This window comes from Sphaeramia orbicularis, chromosome 7 (genome assembly GCF_902148855.1).
Source record: "Sphaeramia orbicularis chromosome 7, fSphaOr1.1, whole genome shotgun sequence".
Taxonomy (NCBI): domain Eukaryota; kingdom Metazoa; phylum Chordata; class Actinopteri; order Kurtiformes; family Apogonidae; genus Sphaeramia; species Sphaeramia orbicularis.
Window position 1 is genome coordinate 17452870 of NC_043963.1, and position 27871 is coordinate 17480740.

At 34.6% G+C, this 27871-nt stretch overlaps 1 protein-coding gene across 1 annotated transcript; it reads left to right on the forward strand.

Moving 5' to 3' along the window:
* Positions 1–1615: 1615 nt before the first annotated feature.
* Positions 1616–27650, forward strand: tcea2 (transcription elongation factor A (SII), 2). The gene is made up of 10 exons (XM_030139225.1): positions 1616–1785; positions 7148–7210; positions 9081–9186; positions 11833–11929; positions 12014–12147; positions 12233–12289; positions 13862–14016; positions 15487–15633; positions 20531–20602; positions 27282–27650. The coding sequence occupies exons 1-10, from the start codon at positions 1717–1719 to the stop codon at positions 27288–27290; spliced, it is 909 nt and encodes a 302-aa protein (XP_029995085.1). The 5' UTR covers positions 1616–1716; the 3' UTR covers positions 27291–27650.
* The last annotated feature ends 221 nt before the right edge of the window (positions 27651–27871 follow it).

Sequence of the window (27871 nt, forward strand, 5' to 3'; positions counted from 1 at the left end):
ATTTAGTAACAGGCAGAATATTGTTCAAATTGCACATTTCGGGTTGTTCATCTTTGTTTTTATTTATGTATTCATTTGCATTTTATTGTGAAAGAATAGCTTTGTAAATGTAAATATTTTCACAGTGTAATGTTATTTTTTTCACTTCAATTTTTTCCACGTAATTTTTCACAAAGAAAATTTGTAGTTGTCATTATTTATGGGTTATTGTGTTGTTATTTTTTACTTTTTACTTTACATTGGTCTGTATGTGGAACCTGAACCAAAATGATTTTGACAACCTGGACCAGGGGTGTCAAACTCATATTAGTTCAGGGGCCACATACAGTCCAATATGACCTGAAGTGGACCGGATCATTAAAATAATTACATAATAATACATAAATAATATCAATTCCAAAATTTGTATGTCTAATTTCTATGTTTTAGAGGAAAAAAAAGTAAGAATATATTATCAAAATTTCTACATCTACAAACTATCTTTTAAAAAAAATATGGAAAAACATGAACAAACCATGACAAAAATGAAATTTATTAAGAAAAAAAGTGCAATTTTAACAATTTATGCCATTATTTGACCTCAGCTTCTCATTTTTACATGTTCATTACAATGTACAGATCACAGTGGATCTACAAATTCACAAAACATTTAATAACAGACAGAATGTTGGTAAAATTACTCTTAATTCTCTTAAGATATTTAAGGTTGTTCATATTTGTTCAGGTTTTTCACATTTTTTGTAAAAGGCTAGTCTGTAAATGTTAACATTTTTGTGCAATTTTACTTTTTTTTTTTACACTAAAAACAAAGAGAAAAATATGTGGTTTTCGTTATTTACACTTTTTTATGACAGTATTTTACTGGTCTGACCCACTTTAGATGGAATTAAACTAAATTTATTTCGACATCCTTGACTGTTAATATCTTCACTGTAATTTTTGTATTTCACTAATTCATCCCGCGGGCCGGATTGGACCCTTTGGCGGGCCAGTTTTGGCCCCCGGGCCGCATGTTTGACACCTGTGTTTTAGAGTGAAAAAAGTAAGATTATATTATCAAAATTTCTACATCTACAAACTATCTTTTAAAAAAATATGGAAAAACATGAACAAACCATGACCAAAATGAAATTTATTAAGAAAAAAAGTGCAATTTTAACAATTTATGCCATTATTTGACCTCAGCTTCTCATTTTTACATGTTCATTACAATGTACAGATCACAGTGGATCTACAAACTCACAAAACATTTAATAACAGACAGAATATTGGTAAAATTACTCTTAATTGTCTTAAGATATTTAAGGTTGTTCATATTTGTTCAGGTTTTTCACATTTTTTGTAAAAGGCTAGTCTGTAAATGTTAACATTTTTGTGCAATTTTACTTTTTTTTTTACACTAAAAACAAAGAGAAAAATATGTAGTTTTCGTTATTTACACTTTTTTATGACAGTATTTTACTGGTTCCCTTTGGCGGGCCAGTTTTGGCCCCCGGGCCGCATGTTTGCTACCTTTGGCCTACAAGGTAGACCAGAGCTGCAGATAAAACTACAACTCCCAGAATTCCGCGGTGCCGCACAACAACAAACGGGAGTGAGGCGCAGCTGGGAGTGAAGACAGAGACAGAGAAGAGAGGAGAAGGACTAGTGTGGAGAGTTTTCTTCCATTTCAGTGGAGGTCTTTCTCCGCTGCAGAGGAACTCAAACCCGCTGAACATGGCCAAGAACCAGGAAGTGGAGAGAATCGCCAAAAAACTGGATAAAATGGTGCAGAAGAAGAACACGGTGAGTGCAAAAACAGCTGCTGCATCCGCACAACACAGGTCAGGTGATGGGATACCTTTAACTGAGAGAGAGAGAGAGAACATTCTGGAAACACGGACACTGGGATCCACTCCACACACTGGGTTCACTGGTTTCATCCTGAAAACACGCGTGTTGTGTTTGTGCTACATTTTGGGAACAGTTTGGTGATCAGTCTGAACCACGGCTGCTCCAACAGCTGTCAATCAAACAGCCACACCTTGAACCAATTCAGCCCAAATCAACAGTTGAACAGAGACACAAGGTTAGATGATGATCTGAAATCACACACAAGTTTAGATGATTATTATGATGATCTGAAATCACACACAAGTTTAGATGATTATTATGATTATCTGAAATCACACACAAGTTTAGATGATTATCTGAAATCACACACAAGTTTATATGATTTTTATGATTATCTGAAATCACACACAAGTTTATATGATTATCTGAAATCACACACAAGTTTATATGATTTTTATGATTATCTGAAATCACACACAAGTTTATATGATTATCTGAAATCACACACAAGTTTATATGATTATTATGATTATCTGAAATCACACACAAGTTTAGATGATTATCTGAAATCACACACAAGTTTAGATGATTATCTGAAATCACACACAAGTTTAGATGATTATCTGAAATCACACACAAGTTTAGATGATTATCTGAAATCACACACAAGTTTATATGATTTTTATGATTATCTGAAATCACACACAAGTTTATATGATTTTTATGATTATCTGAAATCACACACAAGTTTATATGATTTTTATGATTATCTGAAATCACACACAAGTTTATATGATTATCTGAAATCACACACAAGTTTATATGATTATCTGAAATCACACACAAGTTTATATGATTATCTGAAATCACACACAAGTTTATATGATTATCTGAAATCACACACAAGTTTAGATGATTATCTGAAATCACACACAAGTTTAGATGATTATCTGAAATCACACACAAGTTTAGATGATTATCTGAAATCACACACAAGTTTAGATGATTATTATGATTATCTGACATCACACACAAGTTTAGATGATTATCTGAAATCACACACAAGTTTAGATGATTATCTGAAATCACACACAAGTTTAGATGATTATTATGATTATCTGACATCACACACAAGTTTATATGATTATCTGACATCACACACAAGTTTAGATGATTATTATGATTATCTGACATCACACACAAGTTTATATGATTATCTGAAATCACACACAAGTTTAGATGATTATTATGATTATCTGACATCACACACAAGTTTATATGATTATCTGAAATCACACACAAGTTTAGATGATTATTATGATTATCTGACATCACACACAAGTTTATATGATTATCTGACATCACACACAAGTTTATATGATTTTTAGGATTATCTGAAATCACACACAAGTTTATATGATTTTAATGATTATCTGAAATCACACACAAGTTTATATGATTATCTGAAATCACACACAAGTTTATATGATTTTTATGATTATCTGAAATCACACACAAGTTTATATGATTATCTGACATCACACACAAGTTTATATGATTATCTGAAATCACACACAAGTTTATATGATTATCTGAAATCACACACAATTTTATATGATTATCTGAAATCACACACAAGTTTATATGATTTTTATGATTATCTGAAATCACACACAAGTTTAGATGATTATCTGAAATCACACACAAGTTTAGATGATTATCTGAAATCACACACAAGTTTAGATGATTATTATGATTATCTGACATCACACACAAGTTTAGATGATTATCTGACATTACACACAAGTTTATATGATTTTTATGATTATCTGACATCACACACAAGTTTAGATGATTATTATGATTATCTGAAATCACACACAAGTTTAGATGATTATCTGAAATCACACACAAGTTTAGATGATTATTATGATTATCTGAAATCACACACAAGTTTATGATTATCTGAAATCACACACAAGTTTATATGATTATTATGATTATCTGACATCACACACAAGTTTATATGATTATCTGACATCACACACAAGTTTAGATGATTATCTGAAATCACACACAAGTTTATATGATTATTATGATTATCTGAAATCACACACAAGTTTATATGATTATCTGACATCACACACAAGTTTAGATGATTATCTGAAATCACACACAAGTTACAGACCAGTTTTACTAAACACTACAAATGGACCACCCATTACTTCTATTTTTTTTTTTTTTTACATTGACACAAATAAACCTGCTTACTTTTAAAGTTTACAATTGATTTCTATGATTATCATGTCAATCTGATCATTTTTTGCCAAAAAAAAGTTAAAGACGAGTTTTACTAAACACTACAAATGGACCACCCTATACTTCTATTTTTACTTTTTTGTTTGTTTTGTTGTTTTTTTTTTACATTGATGCAAATAAACCTGTTTAGTTTTAAAGTTTACAATTGATTTCTATTATTGTTTTTTGCCAAAAAAAATAAAAGTTAAAGACGAATTTTACTAAACACTACAAATGGAACACCCTTTACTTGTATTACTATTACTATTATTATTATTATTATTATTATTATTATTATTTTACATTGACACAAATAAACCTGCATAGTTTTAAAGTTTACAATTGATTTCTATTATTATAATTATGTCAAGCTGATAATTTTTTGCCAAAAAAAAAAGTGCAAGATGAGTTTTACTAGACACTACAAATGGACCACCCTTTACTTCTAGTTTTACATTTTTATTTTTTTTTACATTGACACAAATAAACCTGCTTAGTTTTAAAGTATACAATTGATTTTTTTTTTATATGTCAGTCTGATAATTTTTTGCCAAAATAAGTTAAAGACGAGTTTTACTAAACACTACAAATGGACCACCCTATACTTCTATGTTGTTGTTTTTTTTGTACTTTTTTTTTTTTTACATTGACGCAAATAAACCTGCTTATAAATAAAATAAAATTTAAAAAAAGACTTAAAAAATTAAACAGGATTGTTTAGAGTATAAATATCAACCTTAACAATCATACGTATGGGTGTATTGGCAAGAATCTGGCGATACAAATCACAATACTAGGATAACAATACAGTGTATCATGATATATCACGATACTGTTAACAAGGCGATATTTTTTGTTTTGTGTCTTTTTTAAAAACAATTATTTCCTGGAAAAACTTAGAGTGCAGCATTTGGATACATTAACATGCGGCTTTACCAGTACAAAAAAAAAAAAGCACATAAATAAATCTATAAATAATGTTTTACAGACATTACAGCTTAAGATCCTGCTTAAATCTTCATATTCTATTGCGAAAAGAATACATAGTCTTCATTTCCTGAATCATCCAACATCAGAACATTATTTTTGTGCATTTCCAATTTAAAAAAAAAAAAAAAAAAAAAAAAAAAAAAAAAAAAAAAAACTATCTGCCTCTTTCAGACAGTAAAAAGTGCTTTTAGGATGCTTGAATTATCCATTATTTAACAAAACAGCAGTATCAATTTCAAAAAACTACATTTAGGACCTGCAATATCACAGTACGACTTTTGTCGAATACAAACAACAGAACAAAATCCTTGTGAATATAGAAATAAAAGAGCTTGAAAAACAAAAAACAAAAATGAACCTCTACCATGTCTGCATTTGAATGAACACCTAAAAATATCGATACAGTACTTTTTAATATCGATACAGTATTGGGAAGTGAAATATCGCGATACCAATATTTTCTTACACCCCAGGGGTCACATGCAGCCTGATTTTACATCATGTCGGCTGGACCAGTAAAATACTGTCATTAAAACCTATAAATAATGATGACTCCAAATTTTGCCTTTCATGTAAAATAATGCATCAAATGTATTATAATAATAATAATAATAATAATAATAATAATACTAATAATTATAAACTTTATTTAACCAGGAAAAAAGCTCATTGAGATTAAAAATCTATTTTTCAAGAGTGTCCTTACTTACAAACTTACTTACTTGCTTAGAAACTTACTCACGTATACTCATGGGCTTAACCTCCTGAGACCCAGTAAGTAAACATTTTCGCCATTTTACATTTAATAATTGCCTTCATTAGAAACCGCATCATGCAACAGTTTTTCAGATTTTTAAAAAAAATTGTATTTATCTATTTATTTTCCTTTTCAGTGGACATTTAAAAAATAAATAAGTAAATAAAAAAAAAAGGTAAAGCTGGGAAACTTGTCCACTACAGACTACAAAATGAATTGCTGGGTCTCAGGAGATTAAATAAAAAGATGATTAAACTCACAGATCATAAATGGACTTGCACTCCCTCCACAAGAGGAAATCGACCCTGACTCTGGTTTTTCTTGTTTTTATTACTTGGTGTTTATTATTGTTTCATACTGTTGGCCTTCGGAGGTGTTTATGATAGTGGTTCTGCTGCAGACATTGTTGTGTCTGTAGTTCTTCCCGTGCATACACATGAATGAAAAGAGGAAAGAACTGGCCTGGTGACTCAGTAGCTCACTACTCACTCTAGTGGAGGAAAGTGGTATTACAATCTATCCATCATTAGGGGTGTTAGAAAATATCAGTTCTGCAAAATATCGCAGTATTTCATTTCACGATACTGTATCGATATTAAAAAGTACTTTTTCAATATTTTTAGGTATTTATTCAAATTCAAATATGGTGGAGGTTCATTTTTGTTTTTTGTTTTTCTTTATTGATTATATCTTATTTATTATAATTGAAAACTGCTTTATTAAATAATGGTTATTTGAAGCCTCCTAAAAGCACTTTTTACTGTCTGAGAGAGGCAGATGTTAGTTCCTTTGTTGGGATTGCGCAAAAATAATGTTCTGATGTTAGTTCTGAACTAATGGAATATGAACATTTGAACGGGATCTTAAACTGTAATGTCTGTAAAACAGAATTTAAGTTTTAACACAGGAACATTTTGTGATATAGCATTAGATCCTCTTGTGATCAAATACAAATGTGTTTATTATTTGTGCATATTTCTGGTGTGATTCAGTTTTCCCAGGAAATAATCATTTTTAAAAAAAAAAGAAACAAACAAAAAATTGCCTGTTTAACAGTATCGTGATATATCGTATCGTGATCCTAGTATTGTGATTTGTATCATATCGCCAGATTCTTGCCGATACAGACCCCTATCCATCATGGGCCTGGCATCATGTAAGAACTGTTATTTCTAAACACTATCAGGACAAATTTAGGTTGTTTTTTTATATTTCAAAGTAGAAATGCTGCATTAGAAATAGTTCTACCTGTGAGTGTTTGGTTTTCAGGATGGAGCTCTGGACCTGCTGAGGGAACTGAAGAACATCAAGATGTCTCTGGAAACTCTGCAGGTAAATATAAACACACCTGGATGATGGAAACTGGATAACTACAATAGAATAACACTCCTATGATAAACAAGAAATGGTGTTTTAACCCTTAGGGGTCCAAATTCAACACGTCTTAGCATCTGAAGTCGGTCACGTAGACCACTGGGGACAATTGCATTCGAAAATGTGGACTTGAAACACTCTCCCACTTTTTATTAGATGTTGATAGAGTAAATACAAGCGGAGATATGACGTTTTGAAACCGGAGCAAACAAGCGATATAGCGTTATTATAGCGATATAAAGCAAGTGTTATATTTCTGACCACATCGTCGTCATTGTTTGTCCTTTTTCAAAATAAAAAAACTGGCCAAATCTGTGGTTTCTAATCCACAGACTGCATTAGCATTACAGGTAAAAGTGAGAATGACCCCCACCTGATCTGGATACAGAAACCGGGAAGACCGGGGGGGGGGGGGCAATGTAAAGACATGCTTTTATGTCAAATATTTGAGTATAGTTTTAATTTATTACAATTTACATTTTACATACCTAATATTTGGAACCATTATTGACTTTTAAAGTCTTTGAAAAGGTTTGTTAAGCATCTTTGTGGCATTTATGCAATAAATTATCGGCTAAAATTTGCTTAGAGGTCTTATTTATGTCTTTGTGCATAAGAAATCAATATAAGTGAATCCCTAAAGGAACTTTGTGTTGGTAAATGCAAGTTATGCAAATTTACAGGATTTCAGTTCTGTTCAACATGCTGATGGTCATATGAACTATGTTTTCAGGTCAAAAATGTCCAAGTTATATTTAACTGAATTTACCTGAAAAACAAATATTCTATTCTTTTAGATTCCCCAATTTTTCTTACAAGATTCTATCCTACATATCACATGTTTTATTTTTACAGGTTACAATATGGAGTATGGTGCTGATCCATCCTGCTTATGTTACGCCAATACATACATTAAGAATGTCACACATCACTTTTTAAATCAACAGTTTTGTAATAATAAGCATTTTTATGAAGAAATAATTCTACATTGTTATTTACTCTTTAGTATGATGATAAACTATACAATAAATAATTCTGATCCTAGTTTTTGCACAGGGATCATTTGTGGAAACAACCATGTCACATCCGTCCACTGCCACATTTTGTGTTTTTGTGTCAGCTGTTATTGTTTTAGATCCACAATACTAACATTTATGAATAAGAGGAGAATTAGCAATGGTAAGTATATAAGTTTATTACTAATAAAGTACTGGTACTGACCAGAGCATCATGGGTAATGTCATGTCCGTCCACCAGCAAAAGTTTTCACATACATGTACTATTCAAAATCCAATATTTCTGAAAATAGAGCTTCCACTGTCAAATAATGTCAGTAGTCTGTGCACAAATGCATTAGCATTATTTCAACACAGTTCTATGCATTTCTTACAACTTTTTTTTTTTTTTAAACAAAAATGGCCACTCATTCGACCCCCTAAGTAAATTTTAGCCGTTATATAAATTTTTCAATCAGATTTTATATTTTTTGTGTATTTTTTTGTCCTTTTGTGTTGATATAGTAGGTTAAAGTCAAAAAATAATACACAGATGATACAGATGAAGATGCCAAACATGGGTATAATAAACATTTCTTTATATAGTATATAAAGGCAAAATCAAAAGTACTCAGAAACGGCCAAAATAGGCTCAGACCCCTAAGGGTTAAGTGATTACATGTACAGATGGACACCAGTAGGACTTTAACTTAACTATTTATTACTAGTATTATGCTTGTTTACTGGAATCTTGCGGGAAAATGAGAACTGGTTTTAATGCAAGTTCCATTCTCATTTGATTCCCGGTGTGTTTTTTTGTTTCGTCTGTGTAGTCGACCAGAGTCGGGATGTTAGTGAACGCTGTGAGGAAGCAAAGTTCAGATGATGAGCTGCAGAATCTGGCCAAAACTCTCATCAAGTCCTGGAAGAAACTCCTGGGTAAGTGTCTGAGAACAAGACCGAGATAAGTCTATATGAAACCTGGTGTGTATGAGTGTTTAAAGAGGATATCTATGCGTTTATTTTTCTTGAATGGAACTTAAGTATTAATGAAACGGTGTCTGAAATTGCATTGATCGGCCCGCCATGAAGAATAGAGAAGCTGTATAAAAGCATGAAATGAAATAATTTGACTTATGGATGTTGGATTTGTTTTATTTGCATTGACTATCATGTAAACCAGAGGTGTCAAACTCATTTTAGTTCAGGGGCCACATTCAGCTCAATTCGATCTCAAGCAGGTCAAACCATTAAAATAATAGCACAAAAACCTATAAATAATGACAACTCTAAATTTTTCCAGTGCAAAAATTAACTTAAATAATTTAAATTCTGAACATTTGTACACTTTACAAACTATCTAAAACAAAAAAAAAGATGTAAATAATCTAAAAAAAAAAAAAAACCCAGAAATTTCTGAAGAAAAATAAGCACAATTTTATCAATATTCTGCCTCAACTTATGATTTCTACATGTGCATTACAGATCAGATCTACCAAGGCACAAAACATTTGTTAAAATTGCACTTATTTTTCTTTAGATATTTCAGGTTGTTCATATTTGTTCCATTTATTGACATTTTATTGTTAAAGGATATCAGAGTTAAATTTTCTTTGCGATAAATCAAAGAGAAAAAATTGGTGTTGCCATTATTTATAGGAATAATGTCATTTTTTTTTTCACATTAAAGAAGAAAATTTGGAGTAATTATTTATAGGTTATTATGCTGTTATTTTCGAGTTTGATGCACTTGACTTAAGATCTTTAGGGTAATTTTTGCACTTTGCAAATTCATCCCATGGGCTGGATTGGAAGTTTTGGCGGGCCGGTTTTGGCCCCCAGGCTGCATGTTTGACACCGGTGATGTAAACTGTTTACTGTAATAGCTGTAATGGCAACCTATCTGATGGAAGCAGGTGTGTGAAGAAAGGGGCAGGTATTATAAGTTTTCGTCATCCTGCTTCTTTCCAATCATTTAGATTGGAATGAATAAATAAATTAAATTAAATTTATAGGTTATTATGTTGTTATTTTACTGATCTGACCCACTTTAGATCATACTGGTCTGTATGTGGCCCCTGAACTACAATGACTTTAACACAACTGATTTAACAGTAAGTAAGAACTTCGGACTTTTTAACAAGGCTTTTGTATGAAACATACGACAGTAACAGCAAAAATAACTGAGTTTTTGTTTCTTGGTCAAACTCTGCTGTCTAGTAATCTCAGATGTTATTTTGTTGACTTGGTTGAACATTAGTCTTGAACTCTTTTTGTTTTTTGACCTCCGCCAGGAAGTATTGTGATCGCTTTGCTTTGTTTGCGTGCATGCGTACGTGTGTGCTTGTTTGTTTGTTAGCAAAGTTACAGGAAAACTATTCCAACCATCTTTACCAAATTGTACCCACAGATAGGCCTAGGCCCTGGGATGAACCCATTAAATTTTGGGCCAAGTAGGCCAAAGTTTAAGGTCACAGCAAGGTCACAAAATCTCAACTTTTCCTATCTCTCATCATTGAGCAATTTTTAAAAATTCATAAAAAATTCAAAATGACTCAGATTAGCCTCCAACTTGATCCACCCGTAGCTTTTAACAATATCTTGTATCTGGCACAAAATTGTCCACATCCACTGTGGAATGTGGGCTCTGTGGACATTTCAATTTAACATTGAAAATCCCATTTACAACACATTTTTCATTATAACTCAACAAATATTGACTGGAATTCAACCCTTTCATGCACGAATTATGAGAACCTTAGTCACATTTTTTTTTTTTTCCTGAGTGTTTTTATTCCTCTTTAGGCCTGAACAAAAAAACAATGCAATTGAATTTTTTTTAAAACGAACCTATTTTTCATAGAGTTACAAAAATGTCCACCATGTGTTTAATTTTGGAAGCAAAGAAACATGTATTTAAAACACAATATCAAAAACTGACATACTGTGTGAAATCTATGAAATAAAAATAATTTTATTGCAGCTAATCTGATGTTTTCACTCATTTTAACCCTTGGGAGTCACACTAATACTAGCTATTACTCACTTCATGGAGATAATACAAAAAATGTATAAAAAATACTTAAACATGTTAGTGCAGATCAGGTTTATCAAGAACAGCCAAGTTACAGTAATGTTATCAATTGCAGTGTATTGTGTTGGCTGATATGCAACTAAAACAACAAAACCCATGAATATACAAGAGAACAGCTGTAGAATAACTGTCCACCGTAGTGACCACTGTCCATGAAAGGGTTAATATGACGAAATTAGGTCATGTGACTTCCGGTTACAATGGCAACCAATGTCAGTTTTGTAATTTGTTCATAACTTTCGTTCTAATCATTTTACAAAGCTCAAAGTAGTACTAAATTGTTGGAAATTCAGTTCTCTATCGATTACATGCAACAGTTGTTCCGTCCGTATAAATAGATTTGAGTTATGGTCATCTGAAGTGACCAGGGGTCAAGCGCCTAACTGTTTAATTTAGAATGAAAAAGTCTATCCACACATGCACACTGTTTAGGTTGCTTGTTGTAGGTTTGCATTCTCTGAACACTTGTTTGTGCATGTGTTACCTGGCAGACGGTTCTGAGGGAAAATCAGAGGAAAAGGAGAAGAAGAAGGAAGACTCAGTCGTTCGATCGTCGTCCAGTTCGAAGGACTCGGGCAGCGAGAAAAGGTGTCAGAATCATTAAACAAACATCAGTAGAAAATCTACAGTGAAACTCCCTTTGAAACTGAACGCAGTTTGTTTCTTCGTCAGCGGTCAGATATCAGAGGACCCTCCCACTCCGACCCTGTGCCCCCGCGTCACGTCCTTCCCCCCCGCCCCCGTCACCGCCGACAGCGTCAGGAACAAATGTAGGGAGCTGCTGGTGGCCGCGCTGCAGACCGACGGTGAGGAAACCAGGGGGCGTTTACGTCACTGCGTTCACCGGAGTGTTCGGAAACAGTCTAACAGTGGGTTTTGTGTGTGTTCCAGATGACCACAAGACTATTGGAGTTGACTGTGAGCACCTCGCAGCGCAAATTGAAGATCATATCCTTTAGCAACTTCAGTAGTTAAACTGTAAATAGTAGAAATTTACATTAACCCTTTATGGCACTCATAGAAATACTCAGAAATTCAAAATGTCAACCTTAGTGTGTTATTGGAGGACCTAACAAGACGATTATTTTTGTGTAATTTTTCAAACTTTTTTATTGTCATGTAGATGCTCATTTCAACCCTGTAGAAACAACAAAGACAAAGGCGGTCTAAGACTTGTGTGATATTTATGGATCTGGGAGGATGAATACTATAGTTAGATAAAAAAAAAAAAAAAAGTGGTTCATTGGGTCTTAAAAGGTGATTTTTTTTTTTTTTTTTTTTAAACAGGTCTTAAAATTGACTTGATTTGTTTCTTGATTGACATTTATTTAAAATAACTAGCGGCATTGTACCCGTGGTGCCATTGTACGATAGCATGAGAGGCTAAAATCACCCAGCATACCTCACAACATTTGAATACGGACATAAAATTGTGCCTAGTAGATAGTCAGGTAATGTTTCTGTTCATTTGGCGAGTTTGGTGGCGATCGGGCCTGTGAGGGCTGAGGAAAATCCGTACAAACGCCCTCCTGTGTTGCAACATCGATGGGACAGACACAGAACATGCATTATATCGTACGATTCCAAAGAAGTAAGAAAACGCATAGAACAACCGTGCAGTAACGACTACCAGCAGCTACCGTTAGCCAGTACTGTTCCAGATTCATCTCAACACAGTATGACCAGATGTGAAAAGGTTCTAAAACTGCATTAACCTTCTGAATACAAATTTCTGAATGTTTTAGGAAAAACTTGTCTAGGCTGAAAAAAGCGTGACACTGCTTGCTTTTCCATTGACCCTCAAATTGCACGAATATAATTTGCGCATAAAAATTTAAGTAATGGAAAAATGACGATTTCATCAAAACTCTCGTTTCGTGATTAAAAGTTTTTGCGCTGGCAAGAGGTGGTTTTTCGGGCGTCGCACAAATAGTATATCATGTAAAACTGCAATGGAAAGACCTTTTTCTGCAACTAGAGTCGCATGAATAAAAAATAAAACATGTTGATGGACGTTACAACAAGCGAAGAGGAGTTTTAAAAGAAACATGTCGTGGTATCATTTTTTAACTTAGTACAAGACAGAGGGATAATATATTATGATAATGAATATATCTGTAAATCAATATGATATTTACGTTTGTCGCCATGTTTATGGAATGACTTCTCGTGTCATCTCGCGATAATAAATAAAATCATCACATTTGTGATTTAATGGAAAAACTGACTTTACGCACTTCTGTTTTTACGACAATTCATTAATATTGGTAAAGTTTTGCGTAGATGTCCAATGGAAGAGCTACTACTGACACATTTTTTCAGATACATTTTTTTTTCTCTGAATGTCCTTTGCAGGGCTTTTTTTTTTAAGGTAAAGCTGGGGAACTCTTGTCCACAAACATGGACAAAAAAACCCCAACATAACTGGGTCTTAGGAGTTTAACTAGTAAACCTGACATAAACCTAAAGTCCCAGTCCACTCTGTGTTCCTGTCCGTCCTTGACCACCGGCTGCGGTCACAGATCTACCAGGAGTTCAAGTCGACGGACATGAAATACAAAGCTCGCCTACGAAGCCGAATCTCCAACCTGAAGGACCAGAAGAACCCAGACCTGCGGCGGAACGTCCTGTGTGGAAACATCTCAGCTCAGCGCATCGCCTGCATGACGGCAGAGGTCAGCCCGTCAGTTTCATCCTCATATTACATGTGATCATAAGTTAGAAAATAGGAGAAAACACGCCTTCTGGCATATAGGATGGGCAGCATATCGGTCGGTCGCATATTGCATTCACACAAAAAATAAAATTCAGCTCTGTTTTTCTGAATTAACGAGATAATTATCTCATAAAAACAGAGCCGAATTGTTATTTTTTCAGAAAACAGTATCTCGTTAATTCGGAAAAATGGAGCCGAATTTAAATTTTTTCAGAAAACAGTATCTTATTAATTCGGAAAAACAGGGACAATGTTTTAAAAACTTATTTTATACTGAGTTATGAAAAAATAAAAATTTGGCTCTGTTTTTACGAGATAATTATCTCATTAAGTCAGAAAAACGGAGCCAATTTTTTTTTTTTTTTACGTATTTTGTCTCGTAATTACGAGATAATTATCTTGTTAATTTGGAAAAACAGAGCCGAATTTTATTTTTTGTGTGAATGCAGTTCACTTCCATACAAAACAAATGTACTGACCCCAAATATGCAGTTTGGACTTGTTGTAAAGACAGTAGCCTGGAAGCTGAAGCTGAAACATAAATTCATATTCATAGTTATTTATTTTGTCACATGCAATAATGGTGACTCATAATAAAACCCACAGCTTTTACATTTACACTATTCACTTTTCTATATTACATGTTTCAGTACTTTTATTGTAGTACTGTACTTCTGTGTACTTAACTAGAATATTTCTATTTTATGAGATAATTTATATTTAGTTTCTTATTTCAGTTATATTTTTAATTCTTTTTTTTTCTTTCCTGTGTATTGTTTATTTCTGGGGAGGTATTCACATAAGCCTTTTTTGGCCTCTATCCTCTCCTGCACAATGATGTTACTTGTTTGAATGTTGTTGTTGTCTTTTAATTTTTCTCTTGCCGTTTCATGATCTAAATAAACAAATAGATTAAAAAAAAAAAAAATCATTTATTGGTCCCACAGTGGGGATATTTTATGGATTTTATTCAATACATCTGTTTCACCACATCAGACAAATAATGTGATTTTAATTCATTTAATTTTGTCTTGAATGAAGTAAAAAAAAAAATCTTGATTTGAGAAAAGAAAAAAAAAATCTGCCAATGGAGCAAGTGAAAATGATCTTGGTAAGATTCCTTGAAATAAGATTTTCCAGATCTATTGTCCAAAAATAAGTTCTTTTATCTCACTGAAAAGTTACTCTTTAGGTGATTTTGTCTTATTTTAAGTGTGATGAGATATTTGGACTAGAAATGAGGAAAAATACACTTGGTAAGATTTAGATTTTTTTTTCCAGTGTAGAGCAAATATTGGACTGTTTCAATAGAAAAGAGATGCTGTAATAGATTTAATTCAGAATACTGACGGTACTTCATGCAGGGATTCATTAGTGGAATACCTTTGGGGGGGTTTGTGTAAATCTGTGTGTGTGTTTTTGTGTGCAGGAGATGGCCAGTGCAGAGCTGAAGCAGATCAGAGAAGCTCTGACCAAAGAATCCATCAGAGAACATCAGCTGTCCAAGGTCGGAGGAACCGAGACCGACATGTTCATCTGCAACAAGTGTCGTGGAAAGAACTGCACGTACACACAGGTACAGACACACAAACGCACACAACGGAGTAAATATGGAACTATAGATGATATTCCATCTTCACACCATAGCTGATGACCTAGTGGTTCAGATCAGTGTTGTGTATAGGACCAAACCCTGACATCCTGATATCAGTTACGTGATATTCAGATGGACGATATCAGTCACAACAATAAACTGTTTGTGTAAATTCAATGAATGGAGTGTTTGTATAAAATGTGGACACTGTAGGGCTTATTTTAACCTATAAAGACCCAAACATCCATTGACGAACCAAAATACAGGTAAATAATTGGTGTAAAATGCCATACATTTCAGGTTGTTCATATTTGTTCAGATTATTCACATTTAATTGTTAAAAGATAGATTGTTCATGTAAAAAATTTTCATAATTTAATGGGTTTTTTTGCATTAAAACAAAGAGAAAAATTTGTGAGTTGTCATGATTTATAGGCACACTATTTTTTATTTTTTTTCTATACATTAAAGCTATACCGTATGATGTGGCATTTTTACACTTTTCTTTTGTCATCTTAAAATGCTTCTAATAAGCGCGTGTCAAACTAAAATGTAAAAGAAATCCACCAGGTATTGAAACTCAAAAATGTTTAATTCTCATATATTTCTGAGAAAAGTCTGACCAATCATTTTATTCGGTCCGAATGAAATAATTGGCCGAACCTGACTGAGCCTCCTGTCAATCATCCATTATCGCCGTCCCCGCATCTGATATGTGTCCCTCTGAATCTGACGCTTCACTGGCGCTGCTTCTCCTGTCACTGACCACAGTCTGCTGTCTAGGATGTGTATGGATAGAACTCAAATGCACATGTGGAAGGAAAAAACGGATTTATTAACAGAAACAACAACCAAGGAGAACAAACAGGAGTCCGATGAATGAAGGATGGAGATAAAAGTCCGGAAGTCTGGTGTACTGGACTGAACAGGTCTGCATAAAGCTCAGCTTTTATGATGGTGGGACTCATACAGGTACATGTACATGGTGTCACACAGTGTAGGATGATAAATGTATGGACTATGAAACCTCAAATGTCCACGGAAAAATTTGCGGAGGCCACACGTTCACAGTGCGTGCGCCCGTCACCTGGGCATCTCATCTCCGTGGTGCAGTGAAGACACTGACCCAGTACCACACAGACCACACCCTTAAATACAGACCACACCCTTAAATACAGGGTCTACTGATGGAACAGGGGCCGCGGGCCTGAGGCAGGTGGATGATGTATCCGACTACTGAGGGAGGGGTCCGCGGACACACCGAAGCGGACCGGACCTCCGCCTCTGCTTCCTCCACGCACATCAGGTGACAGGGGGAGAGAGGAGGAGGAGCCTCAGAGCTCAGGCAGAGGGGAAGTGGGCGGGGCTTTGGAGGGAGGCGGGTTGTTCATGTTCAAACTTTAACTAAGTGCTGTGAGAAATGCCACATCGGTAGGTAGAGCTTTAACCCAGGGGTGTCAAACTCATGTTCTTTCAGGGGCCACATTCAACCCAATTTGATCTCCAGTGGGCTGGACCAGTCAAATAAGTAGCATAATAGCCTATAAATAATGACAACTCCAAATTTTTTATATGCAAAAAATAACATTAAATTATGAAACTATTTCTATCCAAAACAAAAAAAAAAAGATGTGAATAACTGGAAAAAACTGAAATTTCTGAAGAAAAATAAATACAATTTTACCCATATTATGCTTCAACTTATGATTTATAGATGTGCATTACAGATCAGATCTACCGAGGCAAAAAACAGGCAGAATATTGTTAAAATTGCACTTATTTTTCTTTAGACATTCCTGGCTTGTTCATATTTGTTCCGGTTATTGACATTTTATTGTTAAAGGATATCAGAATTTAATGTTCTTTGCAATAAATCAAAGAGAAAAAATTGGTGTTGCCACTGTTTAGAGGCATAATATATTATTTTTCTCACATTAAACCAAGAAGAACATTTGGAGTCATTATTTTTAGGTTATTATGCTGTTATTTTTGAGTTTGATGCCCTTGACTGTTAATATCTTCAGGGTAATTTTTGCATTTTGCACTTTGTAAATTCATCTTGTGGGCCAGAATGGAACCTTTGGTGGGCCGGTTTTGGCCCCCGGGCCGCATGTTTGACACCTGTGATTTAACCCATAAAGACCCAAAACAACCATCACAAACCAAAAGCATCGACTGGTCTAAACTGTTTAATACCTGATAATCCACTAATCCTATCAATCCATGTAAATAATTGGTGTAAAATACAGTTTGTCGTCTTTTCATGGTCATCAGATATGACCCATTCGGACGTTAAGGGGCTTCGTAGTTACCATGGAAACACCGTCATCTTCTACAACATTGATTCACCAGTAAAACCCATGGAGTTGGATCAATGACAGTGGATGGAGATACTGGGTTTATGTTCAGTTAATGATAGATTTTTTTCAGAAAAAATCTTTTTCTTCAGTTTTCTCTGTTTTTCTGTTTTGGATACGATAAGTTTCAACTTCAATCTGAGCTTTAATGAACATCTACATAATCAGTGAATGAAATATAGGAAAATGCCTGATTTTCAATTAAAAATGCAAAATACAGAGGATAATATTAGAGTAAATGGTGATAAATCATCACAAAACATCCATACAAACCATCCACATACACTTTTTGTTGTCACCTCACACACAATCAGATTTGCATAATCAACCGTTTTTAATATAAACTGTAATATTTATATGCACTTGAAATATTTACTACAAATACAATCATTAATAAATATGATAATATCTCCTAACTATGATAGTCTGTGTTGATGAATTAATTATAATAATATCTTATTTTATGCATTCTTCTATATTATAACTAGATATTCATTTATTCAGATAATGTTCTGTATTTTGTTATTAAACTGGATTTCTACATCCTTTTAAATGCACAAATTGAAGAAGACATTTTTAAGTTTTGCTCCAGATTATTCCACAGAAATACACTGACTTTTTATGTTTGTTCTACACTGAATGTTCTTGAAAATTTCAGTTCCCTTTAAATTATTCTATTGTTTTTATTTGGTAGTGGTTTATTGTTGCTATCTATCTATCTATCTATCTATCTATCTATCTATCTATCTATCTATCTATCTATCTATCTATCTATCTATCTATCTATCTATCTATCTATCTATCTATCTATCTATCTATCTATCTATCTATCTATCTATCTATCTATCTATCTATCTATTGTGTTTTTTTAATTGTATGGCTTTTTATGGTTTTTTTTTTAATCTATTCTTGTATTTCTTTTATTTGGGTTTTATTTATTCTTTTGTATAGCACTGTTTTCTTTTTTGTACAGTTTCTATGTCTTTTAATCCATTCTGTATTTTATTTTTCTATTTTGGTTGTAATCATTCTTCTGTACAGCACTTTGGTTTAGTTGGGTTGGATTTAAATTATAGTGACTTTGCCTCAGCTCAGACATTTCCTGTAGACTGTAGGAGAACATATGGTCATGGGTTTTATCTATTATTATAATAAGAGTATTTAGGTCAACAAGATCCACTAGAGTAGGATATGAACCTCATACTGTTACACAATATCCTCCTGAGACCCAGAAAAGTACAAGTTTTGGCTTTTTTACATTACCCTCCAGTATCCGGGTGCGCCTTTTATGCACACTTTGCACTTCGTGTTAAAAAACTTCATAATATTTTTCACAATTTAAATAAGGTTAGAATTCAAAAGTTGTTCATTTTTGCATGATCTTTAAAATTCTGGCCACCAACTAAAATTTGCACATTGTCAACAGAAGAAAATTACAAGACTAGCATCTGTCTCCCAAGTGTGCCTAAAACGCACTATTTCTTCCACTATAACCACTGTTTTTCATCCGTAAGCCATTAAGGCATGAATCCTACTTTTACTGATATCTGGGCTTCATTCGAGAGGTGAGGGTCTAAATTAATTCATTAACGTTGTTAATGTTGCTGTTAATCATTGACATATGCCAGGCTGCAAAAATCAAATAATATGTGATCCAATTTTTATGTAGTATTTTGAAAAAAAAAAAAAAAAACTGTAGTGACATCATGATGAAAAGAGATCGTTTAAAGAGTTAAAAAATCTAAAATGAATGATTATTTGATATGTATGATTAGGGCTGACCTTGATTTACAAAAATAAAATCAAATTAGAGCAGAAAAAAAAATCAGTCTGTAATATTTAATAGTTTGATTTATAGGTGTGCCTTTTTGGCACACTTGATGACAGATGCTAGTATTTTTGAACATTTGACCTAGCGCCAAAAATAATAATGCAAATCAACTGATGTTGGAGTTAATCATTGACATATGCCAGGATTAAAAAATCAAATAATATGTGATACAATTTTTATGTAGTATATTGAAAAAAAAATTTTTTTTTGTTTTTTGCATCCAAAAAATGGTTTGTTTACATTACAAACACGGCATTTAAAGGGTTAAAAAATGTGACAATTATTGAGTATTTGGTATTTTTATTTATGGTTCAAGTTGATGAAATAGAAAAAAGTGTAAAAGAATTAAAAACAAACTGTATGAAAATTTTTTTGACATTATTCCACAAGTGTGCCAGAAAGGCACACTTGGTGCTTAGTAAGGGCCTTGCTGGACGGGATACCGGAGGGTTAAATAACTGCCTTTTTTTGAAACAGCATAATGCAACGTTTTTTTCAGATGCATTTTTAAATTTTTTATGGACAGTCCTTTGCCTTGGGTAGCGCTGCTTTGTTTGTTTTTTGTTTTTTTTTTGTGTCAAACTTTTGTCCCCACAGAGGACAGGAGGATATACTTGATCATATCACACAGCTCTGGTGTTGGTTATAGAACGCTGTCCAAGCTCTTTTCCATGTGGTGTGTGTGTTTCAGGTGCAGACTCGCAGCGCTGATGAACCCATGACAACCTTTGTGGTGTGTAACAGCTGCGGCAACAGATGGAAGGTGAGAAACAACCAACACTGTTAAACACACTCATACATGTCTGATTAAAACATTTATCGGTTACGTAGAGAAATGCATCCAGAGAAGAAAAATGAAAAAAAAAAAAGAGTCATCATGAGGAAAATCATGTCTGGTATCAGTCATAATCACATAAGTTTATACTGGAGTTATCAGATTATTAAAGTGGTCATAGAAACAGTAGAATGGAATATGGCCAGAACATGACAAACATTTGACAGAAGACAGAACATAAAACATAAGGAGGAGGAAAATGAAGTCAAACGACCAAACACTGAGACATGATGTTTTAGCAAACGGAGAAAAACGAAACAATACTGAAGATGAATGAAGAGAGGAAAAATACTAACATGATAGATTCTCCTGCTGCTTCTTTTCTTCCTCCTCCCCCTTTTCCTCCTCCTTCTTCTCCTCCTCCTCCCCCTTTTTCTCCTTCTTCTTCTCCTCCTTCTTCTCCTCCTCCTCCCCCTTTTTCTCCTTCATCTTTTCCTCCTCCTCCCCCTTTTTCTCCTTCTCCTCCTTCTTCTCCTCCTCCTCCCCCTTTTTCTCCTTCTTTTCCTCCCCCTTTTTCTTCTTCTTCTTCTTTTCTTCCTCCTCCTCCTTCTCCTCCTCCTCCCCCTTTTTCTCCTTCTCCTTCTTCTTTTCCTCCTCCCCCTTTTTCTCCTTCTTTTCTTCCTCCTCCTCCTTCTCCTCCCCCTTTTTCTCCTTCTTCTCCTTCTCCTCCTTCTTTTCCTCCTCCTTCTTCTCCTCCTCCTCCCCTTTTTCTCCTTCTTCTTTTCCTCCTCCTTCTTCTCCTCCTCCTCCCCCTTTTTCTCCTTCTTCTTCTCCTCCTTCTTCCTTTCCTCCTCCTCCCCCTTTTTCTCCTTCTCCTTCTTCTTCTTTTCCTCCTCCTTCTTTTCCTCCTCCTCCCCCTTTCTCTTCTTCTTCTCCTCCTCCCCCTTTTTCTCCTTCTTCTTCTTTTCCTCCTCCTCCCCCTTTTTCTTCTTCTTCTTCTTTTCCTCCTCCTCCCCCTTTTTCTTCTTCTTCTTTTCTTCCTCCTCCTTCTTTTCCTCCTCCTCCCCCTTTCTCTTCTTCTTCTCCTCCTCCCCCTTTTTCTCCTTCTTCTTCTTTTCCTCCTCCTCCCCCTTTTTCTTCTTCTTCTTCTTTTGTTCCTCCTCCTTCTTCTCCTCCTCCGCCTTTTTCTCCTTCTTCTTCTTCTCCTTCTCCTCCTCCTCCTTTATATTATTATTATTATTATTATTATTATTATTATTATTATTATTATTATTATTATTATTATTATCATCCCTCCCGGTGCATGAGCAAATTACAGCTCATTAAATGACTAAACTTACAGTCACTACGGTTACGTTCAGACAGAAGGTCTTAATGCACAATTCAAATTTTTGGGTAAAATCTGTTTGTTTTGTTTTTTTGTGCTCGTTCATGTTACACATTAAATGCAACCTTTATCAGTTTTGAGTATGAACTGGAGACTGAACATGAGTTGGATCCTGTGCAGTTTGCATACAGGCCCAACAGAGGAGTGGAAGACGCCACACTGACTCTTTTAAACATGATTTTTAAACATGTGGAGGGTAAAGGGGCATCTGCAAGGCTTTTATTTATAGACTTCTCCTCCGCTTTTAATACAATCCAACCCCACATTTTAATTAAAAGGCTTTTAGAACAGTTTAAGATTAGTAAAAACCTGATGGGCTGGATTTTAGATTTTTTTTAACAGACAGGTCCCAAAAAGTGAGGATGAATGGGGTTCTGTCCAACCCAGTGTTCTCCTCCACTGGTTCTCCTCAAGGCTGTGTCCTGTCTCCGCTGTTATACATTCTCTACACAAATACAGGGGTTGGACAAAATAATGGAAACACCTTAAAAAATCAACAAAATATAATTTAATATGGTGTAGGTCCGCCTTTTGCGGCAATTACAGCCTCAATTCTCCGAGGTATTGATTCATACAACTTGTGAATTGTTTCCAAAGGAATTTTAAGCCATTCTTCAGTTAGAATACCCTCCAACTCTTTTAGAGACGATGGCGGTGGAAATCGACGTCTTACTTGAATCTCTAAAACTGACCATAAATGCTCAATAATGTTGAGGTCTGGGGACTGTGCCGGCCATACGAGATGCTCAACTTCATTAGAATGTTCCTCATGCCATTCTTTAACAATTCTAGCTGTATGGATTGGGGCATTATCATCTTGAGGTGAAGGTGTTTCCATTATTTTGTCCAACCCCTGTATGTATCAGAGTGAATATGAAAACAGGACCATCATTAAGTATGCTGATGATTCAGTCATTGTCAGCCTGCTCAAAGAGGGGGAGACCAGTCACTGCCCTATTATTGATGACTTTGTCCAGTGGCGTGAGGAGTCCTGCCTTCACGTGAACACATCTAAAACAAAAGGTATGATCATCGATTTTAGGAAAAAACAGGACAGGCACGGAGTCACTTTAATTAAAGGTCAGACTATAGAGCAAGTGCAATCATACAAATATCTTGGGACGATAATTGATGAAAAACTGAGTTTTAATGAAAACTGCGATCTGTGTGTAAAAAGGGCCGTCAGCGCCTCCACTGCCTTAGAAAACTGGCACACTTCCACATCGACCGAACCATTTTAACTTTGTTTTATCATTCCTTTATTGAGTGTGTTTTATCTTTTTGTCTGGTGGCGTGGTTCGGTCAGACCTCCGTTGCAGAGAAAAACTCACTAAATCAAATAGTTACATGGTCCAGTCGCCTGATTGGTGAGTCCCAGTCTTGTCCCGCCTCCCTGTACACTAAACAGGTCCAGAGGATGGTTTCATCAGCTCTTAATAATGACTCCCATCCTTTACGAGGTGAATTTCAGCTCCTTTCCTCTGGACGGAGGTTCTTTGTCCCAAGGTGCAGGACACAGTGTTCTAAAAACAGCTTTGTTCCTGTCGACGTCACTGAGCTCAATAAGAAATAGTGACGTTGCACTTTATTAACTTATTTAGTTATTTATTCCATTTCTTTGCTCTATTTATTATTGTGACTTCAAATTTTTACATTTTTAAATTTTATGTTCTTATCTGGTTTTTATCCCGGATTGTTTTTATCTTTTCTGGTTTTTATTGTGTTTTATTGCATCTTGTTTTTATTTATTTGATCTTATTTATTTTATTCTTTTACTTATCCATGCTGCCATACCGATGAATGGTGGAACACTGAGCACTTTTTGTCTTTTTGTCGTGTCTGTAAGAGTGATCAAGTGCCTGTCTTGCATGTTCAGTGTACAGGGGTTGGACAAAATAATGGAAACACCTTAAAAAATCAACAAAATGTAATTTAATATGGTGTAGGTCCGCCTTTTGCGGCAATTACAGCCTCAATTCTCCGAGGTATTGATTCATACAACTTGTGAATTGTTTCCAAAGGAATTTTAAGCCATTCTTCAGTTAGAATACCCTCCAACTCTTTTAGAGACGATGGCGGTGGAAATCGACGTCTTACTTGAATCTCTAAAACTGACCATAAATGCTCAATAATGTTGAGGTCTGGGGACTGTGCCGGCCATACGAGATGCTCAACTTCATTAGAATGTTCCTCATGCCATTCTTTAACAGTTCTAGCTGTATGGATTGGGGCATTATCATCTTGAGGTGAAGGTGTTTCCATTATTTTGTCCAACCCCTGTATGTGTTGTTGTAAAGCCAAGGCAATCACTTAGACTGCAAAACAAATCTACCTATGGGTATAAATAAAGTAACCTTGACCTTGACCTTGAACTGAATGTGACACTGAAGTGACCCACATGCACAAAAGGGGTCCTGATGTAATACATGACCACGCAGGTACACACTGTGTTTACAGAAGTAACACTCCTGGGACGCAGAATTGTGACGTTTATCGCATTTTAATGACGTAAAGGTCCGATAAATACGACCTAGCCATTCAGACTGAAGTCACATTACAAAATATCAGATGCGTATCGGATTTAGGACCACATATGAAAGTGGCCTGGGTGGGATTTGAAAAAAAAATCAGATTTGTGCTGTTCAAACTGTCTTTAACAGATTGGAAACACGTCACATATCGGCTAAAATTTACTTAGGGGGTCAAATGAGTGGCCATTTTTGTCAAAAAAAAAAGTTGTAAGAAATGCATAGAACTGTGTTGAAATAATGCTAATGCATTTGTGCACAGACTACTGATATTATTTGACAGTGGAAGCTCTATTTTCAGAAATATTGGATTTTGAATAGCACGTGTATGTGAAAACTTTTGCTGGTGGACGGACGTGACATTACCCATGATGCTCTGGTCAGTACCAGTACTTTATTAGTAATAAACTTATATACTTACTATTGCTAATTCTCCTCTTATTCATAAATGTTAGTATTGTGGATCTAAAATAATAACAGCTGACACAAAAACACTAAATGTGGCAGTGGACGGATGTGACATGGTTGTTACGGATCCCATCATACTGATGCTCAGCAGCCATGTCACCGTTTCCACTAATGATCCCTGTGCAAAAACTAGGATCAGAATTATTTATTGTATAGTTTAAGTAAGTAAGTAAGTAAAGCTTTATTTATATAGCACTTTTTAAAACAACATGTTACAAAGTGCTTCACATAAAAGAGAGAAAGATCAAATCAAATCCAATTTTAAACCAATTTACAGAAACCCAACAGAATCCTCCAGGAGCAAACCCTTATGATTGGTGACAGTGGCGAGGAAAAACTCCCCTTTAACAGCAGAAACCTCGAGCAGACCCAGACTCCTGAAGGATGGCCGTCTGCCTTGGCCAGTTGGGGTTAAAGCGAGAAAGTAAAGGAGAAAAGAGAGCGATAGAGATATAGTTTAACATCATACTAAAGAGTAAATAACAATATAGAACTGTTATTTCTTTATAAAAATGCTCATTATTAGAAAACTGTTGATTTTAAAAGTGACGTGTGACATTCTTAATGTATGTATTGGCGTAACATAAGCAGGATGGATCAGCACCATACTCCATATTGCAACCTGTAAAAATAAAACGTGATATGTAGGATAGAATCTGTTAAGAAAAATTGGGGAATCCAAAAGAATAGAATATTTGTTTTTCAGGTAAATTCAGTTAAAATATAACTTGGACATTTGTGACATGAAAATATAGCATTAATTGTGATGAAATTGGACATTTTTGAGCTGAAAACATAGTTCATATGACCATCAACATGTTGCAACAGAGCTGAAATCCTGTAAATTTGCATCACTTGCATTTACCAACACAAACTTCCTTCAGGGATTCACTTAGATTGATTTCTAATGCACAAAGACAGAAATAAGACCTCTAAGCAAATTTTAGCCAATATGGGTAAAAAAAAATTAGATTTGAGCCACATATACCTACAGCAGGGGTGTCAAACTCATTTTAGTTCAGGGGCCACATTCACCCCAATACGATCTTGAGTGGGCCGGAAAAATAAAATAAGAACAATGAAAAAGTTAAATTACATTATGATAATGTTTACATCTACAGTGTTTCCTTAAAAATCGGAATAACATGAACAACTTGAAATGTCTTAAGAAAAACAAGTGCAATGTAACAATATTCTGCCTCGGTTTATCAATTTATAATGTACACATGTGCGTTACAACTTACATGACAATTACAAATACACAAAACATTTAGTAACAGGCAGAATATTGGTAAAATTGCATGTGCTTCACTTAAGACATTTCAAGATGTTCATATTCAGGTTATTCACATTTTTTGTAAAAGGATAGTTTGTTACTATAAACATTTTCATGTAATTTAACTTTTTCTTACACTAAAACAAAGATAAAATCTGCAGTTGTCATTATTTATAGGGTATTGTGATAATATTTTACTGATCTGACCCAACTGACATCTTATTAGTCAGTATGTGGAATCTGAATTAAAATGATTTTTACACCATTGATTGATAATTTCTTCAGTGTAAATTTAGCATTTCACAAATTCATCCAACGGGCCTGATTGGACCCTTTGGCGGGCCGGATTTGGCCCCCGGGCCGCATGTTTGACACCTGTGACCTTCAGTCTGAACGTAGCCTACGTGTACAGTGTTACAGATGTAGTACTGCTGTATGACCACCAGGTGGCAGCAGAGACCCTACATTGACCCTTTTCCTCTGATAAACTTCACCGACATTAGTCCTGTTTTTATTTTTCTGATCTCTACTCGTTCCCTCCACGTCCTTCCTTTTTTTTTTTTTTTTTTTAAACCATCTCCTCCTCCTCCATTTTCCTTCTGTTTGTTTATTTTTCTAACGCCTCTTCACCTTCAGTCCTCGTTTCCGTCTCCTACACCTCCGTCGTGTCCTTTTCACCCCCACCTCCTCCCTCTGGCTGTTTTTCCACTCTCTTTCCCCCCCGTCCACTCACTTTTCCGCCTCTTTCCTCCTCCCCTCCTACTTTTTCCGGTCTCTTCCTTATTTAGTTCTTTCTTCGGGTCAAGGTGAGGCGACTCATTTGAGTTGCCGCCGTTTTGTTTTGTCGTTCCAGCACAAAAAAAAACAATCCTGAGCATTTTTTTCCCTCATAAAGTTAATGTTTTTAACCCAAAGACAAACACAGAAAACCTGAAAAGACCAAATAAGAAAATTAGACTCAGTTCTTTGTCTTTTAATCCCTTTCTTTCTTCTGTTTTTGTCTTTCAGTTCTGTTGAAGAGTGTGAAATGCATCCCATCATGAAGGAAACTCAACGAACTGAACTGAATTTGGATTGGACATGAATTTATTTTTTTTTCCTTCTTTTGTATATTTCGTTTTTTATATATATATATATAAATATTTGACACTAAAAGCTGTAATATATTTGGGAGAAACATCTGCCAGTTTGTGTCATCCGTTTGTTTAATTTGTTTTGTATGGAGCACTTAGAGTTTCTTTTGACTGGTAGATGAAGCTTTAATCGCATTTAGGCCTGGTGGAAACAGTAAATGTGCCTTTCTTTGACATGTTGTGCTGCTCTTTGCATTAATATTAAAGTGGCTCTAGGATTAAGATCATACGGCTGCATTGTTTTAGTTTTTGGGGTGGTTTTCTATGAACATTTTGTGTGTTTTTAGTCGTATTTGTACTTGTTACAGGAACGAAAATATGATTCAGAAATAGAATAATTGTCCTGATTGGAATATTTTCTTGGTCATGATTAAAAAAAAAAAAATCTTAATATAAAGACCGTATTATATACACATATGTCACGATGAGGTTAAAATTGCAGTTTTTGGTATTCTAGATAATATT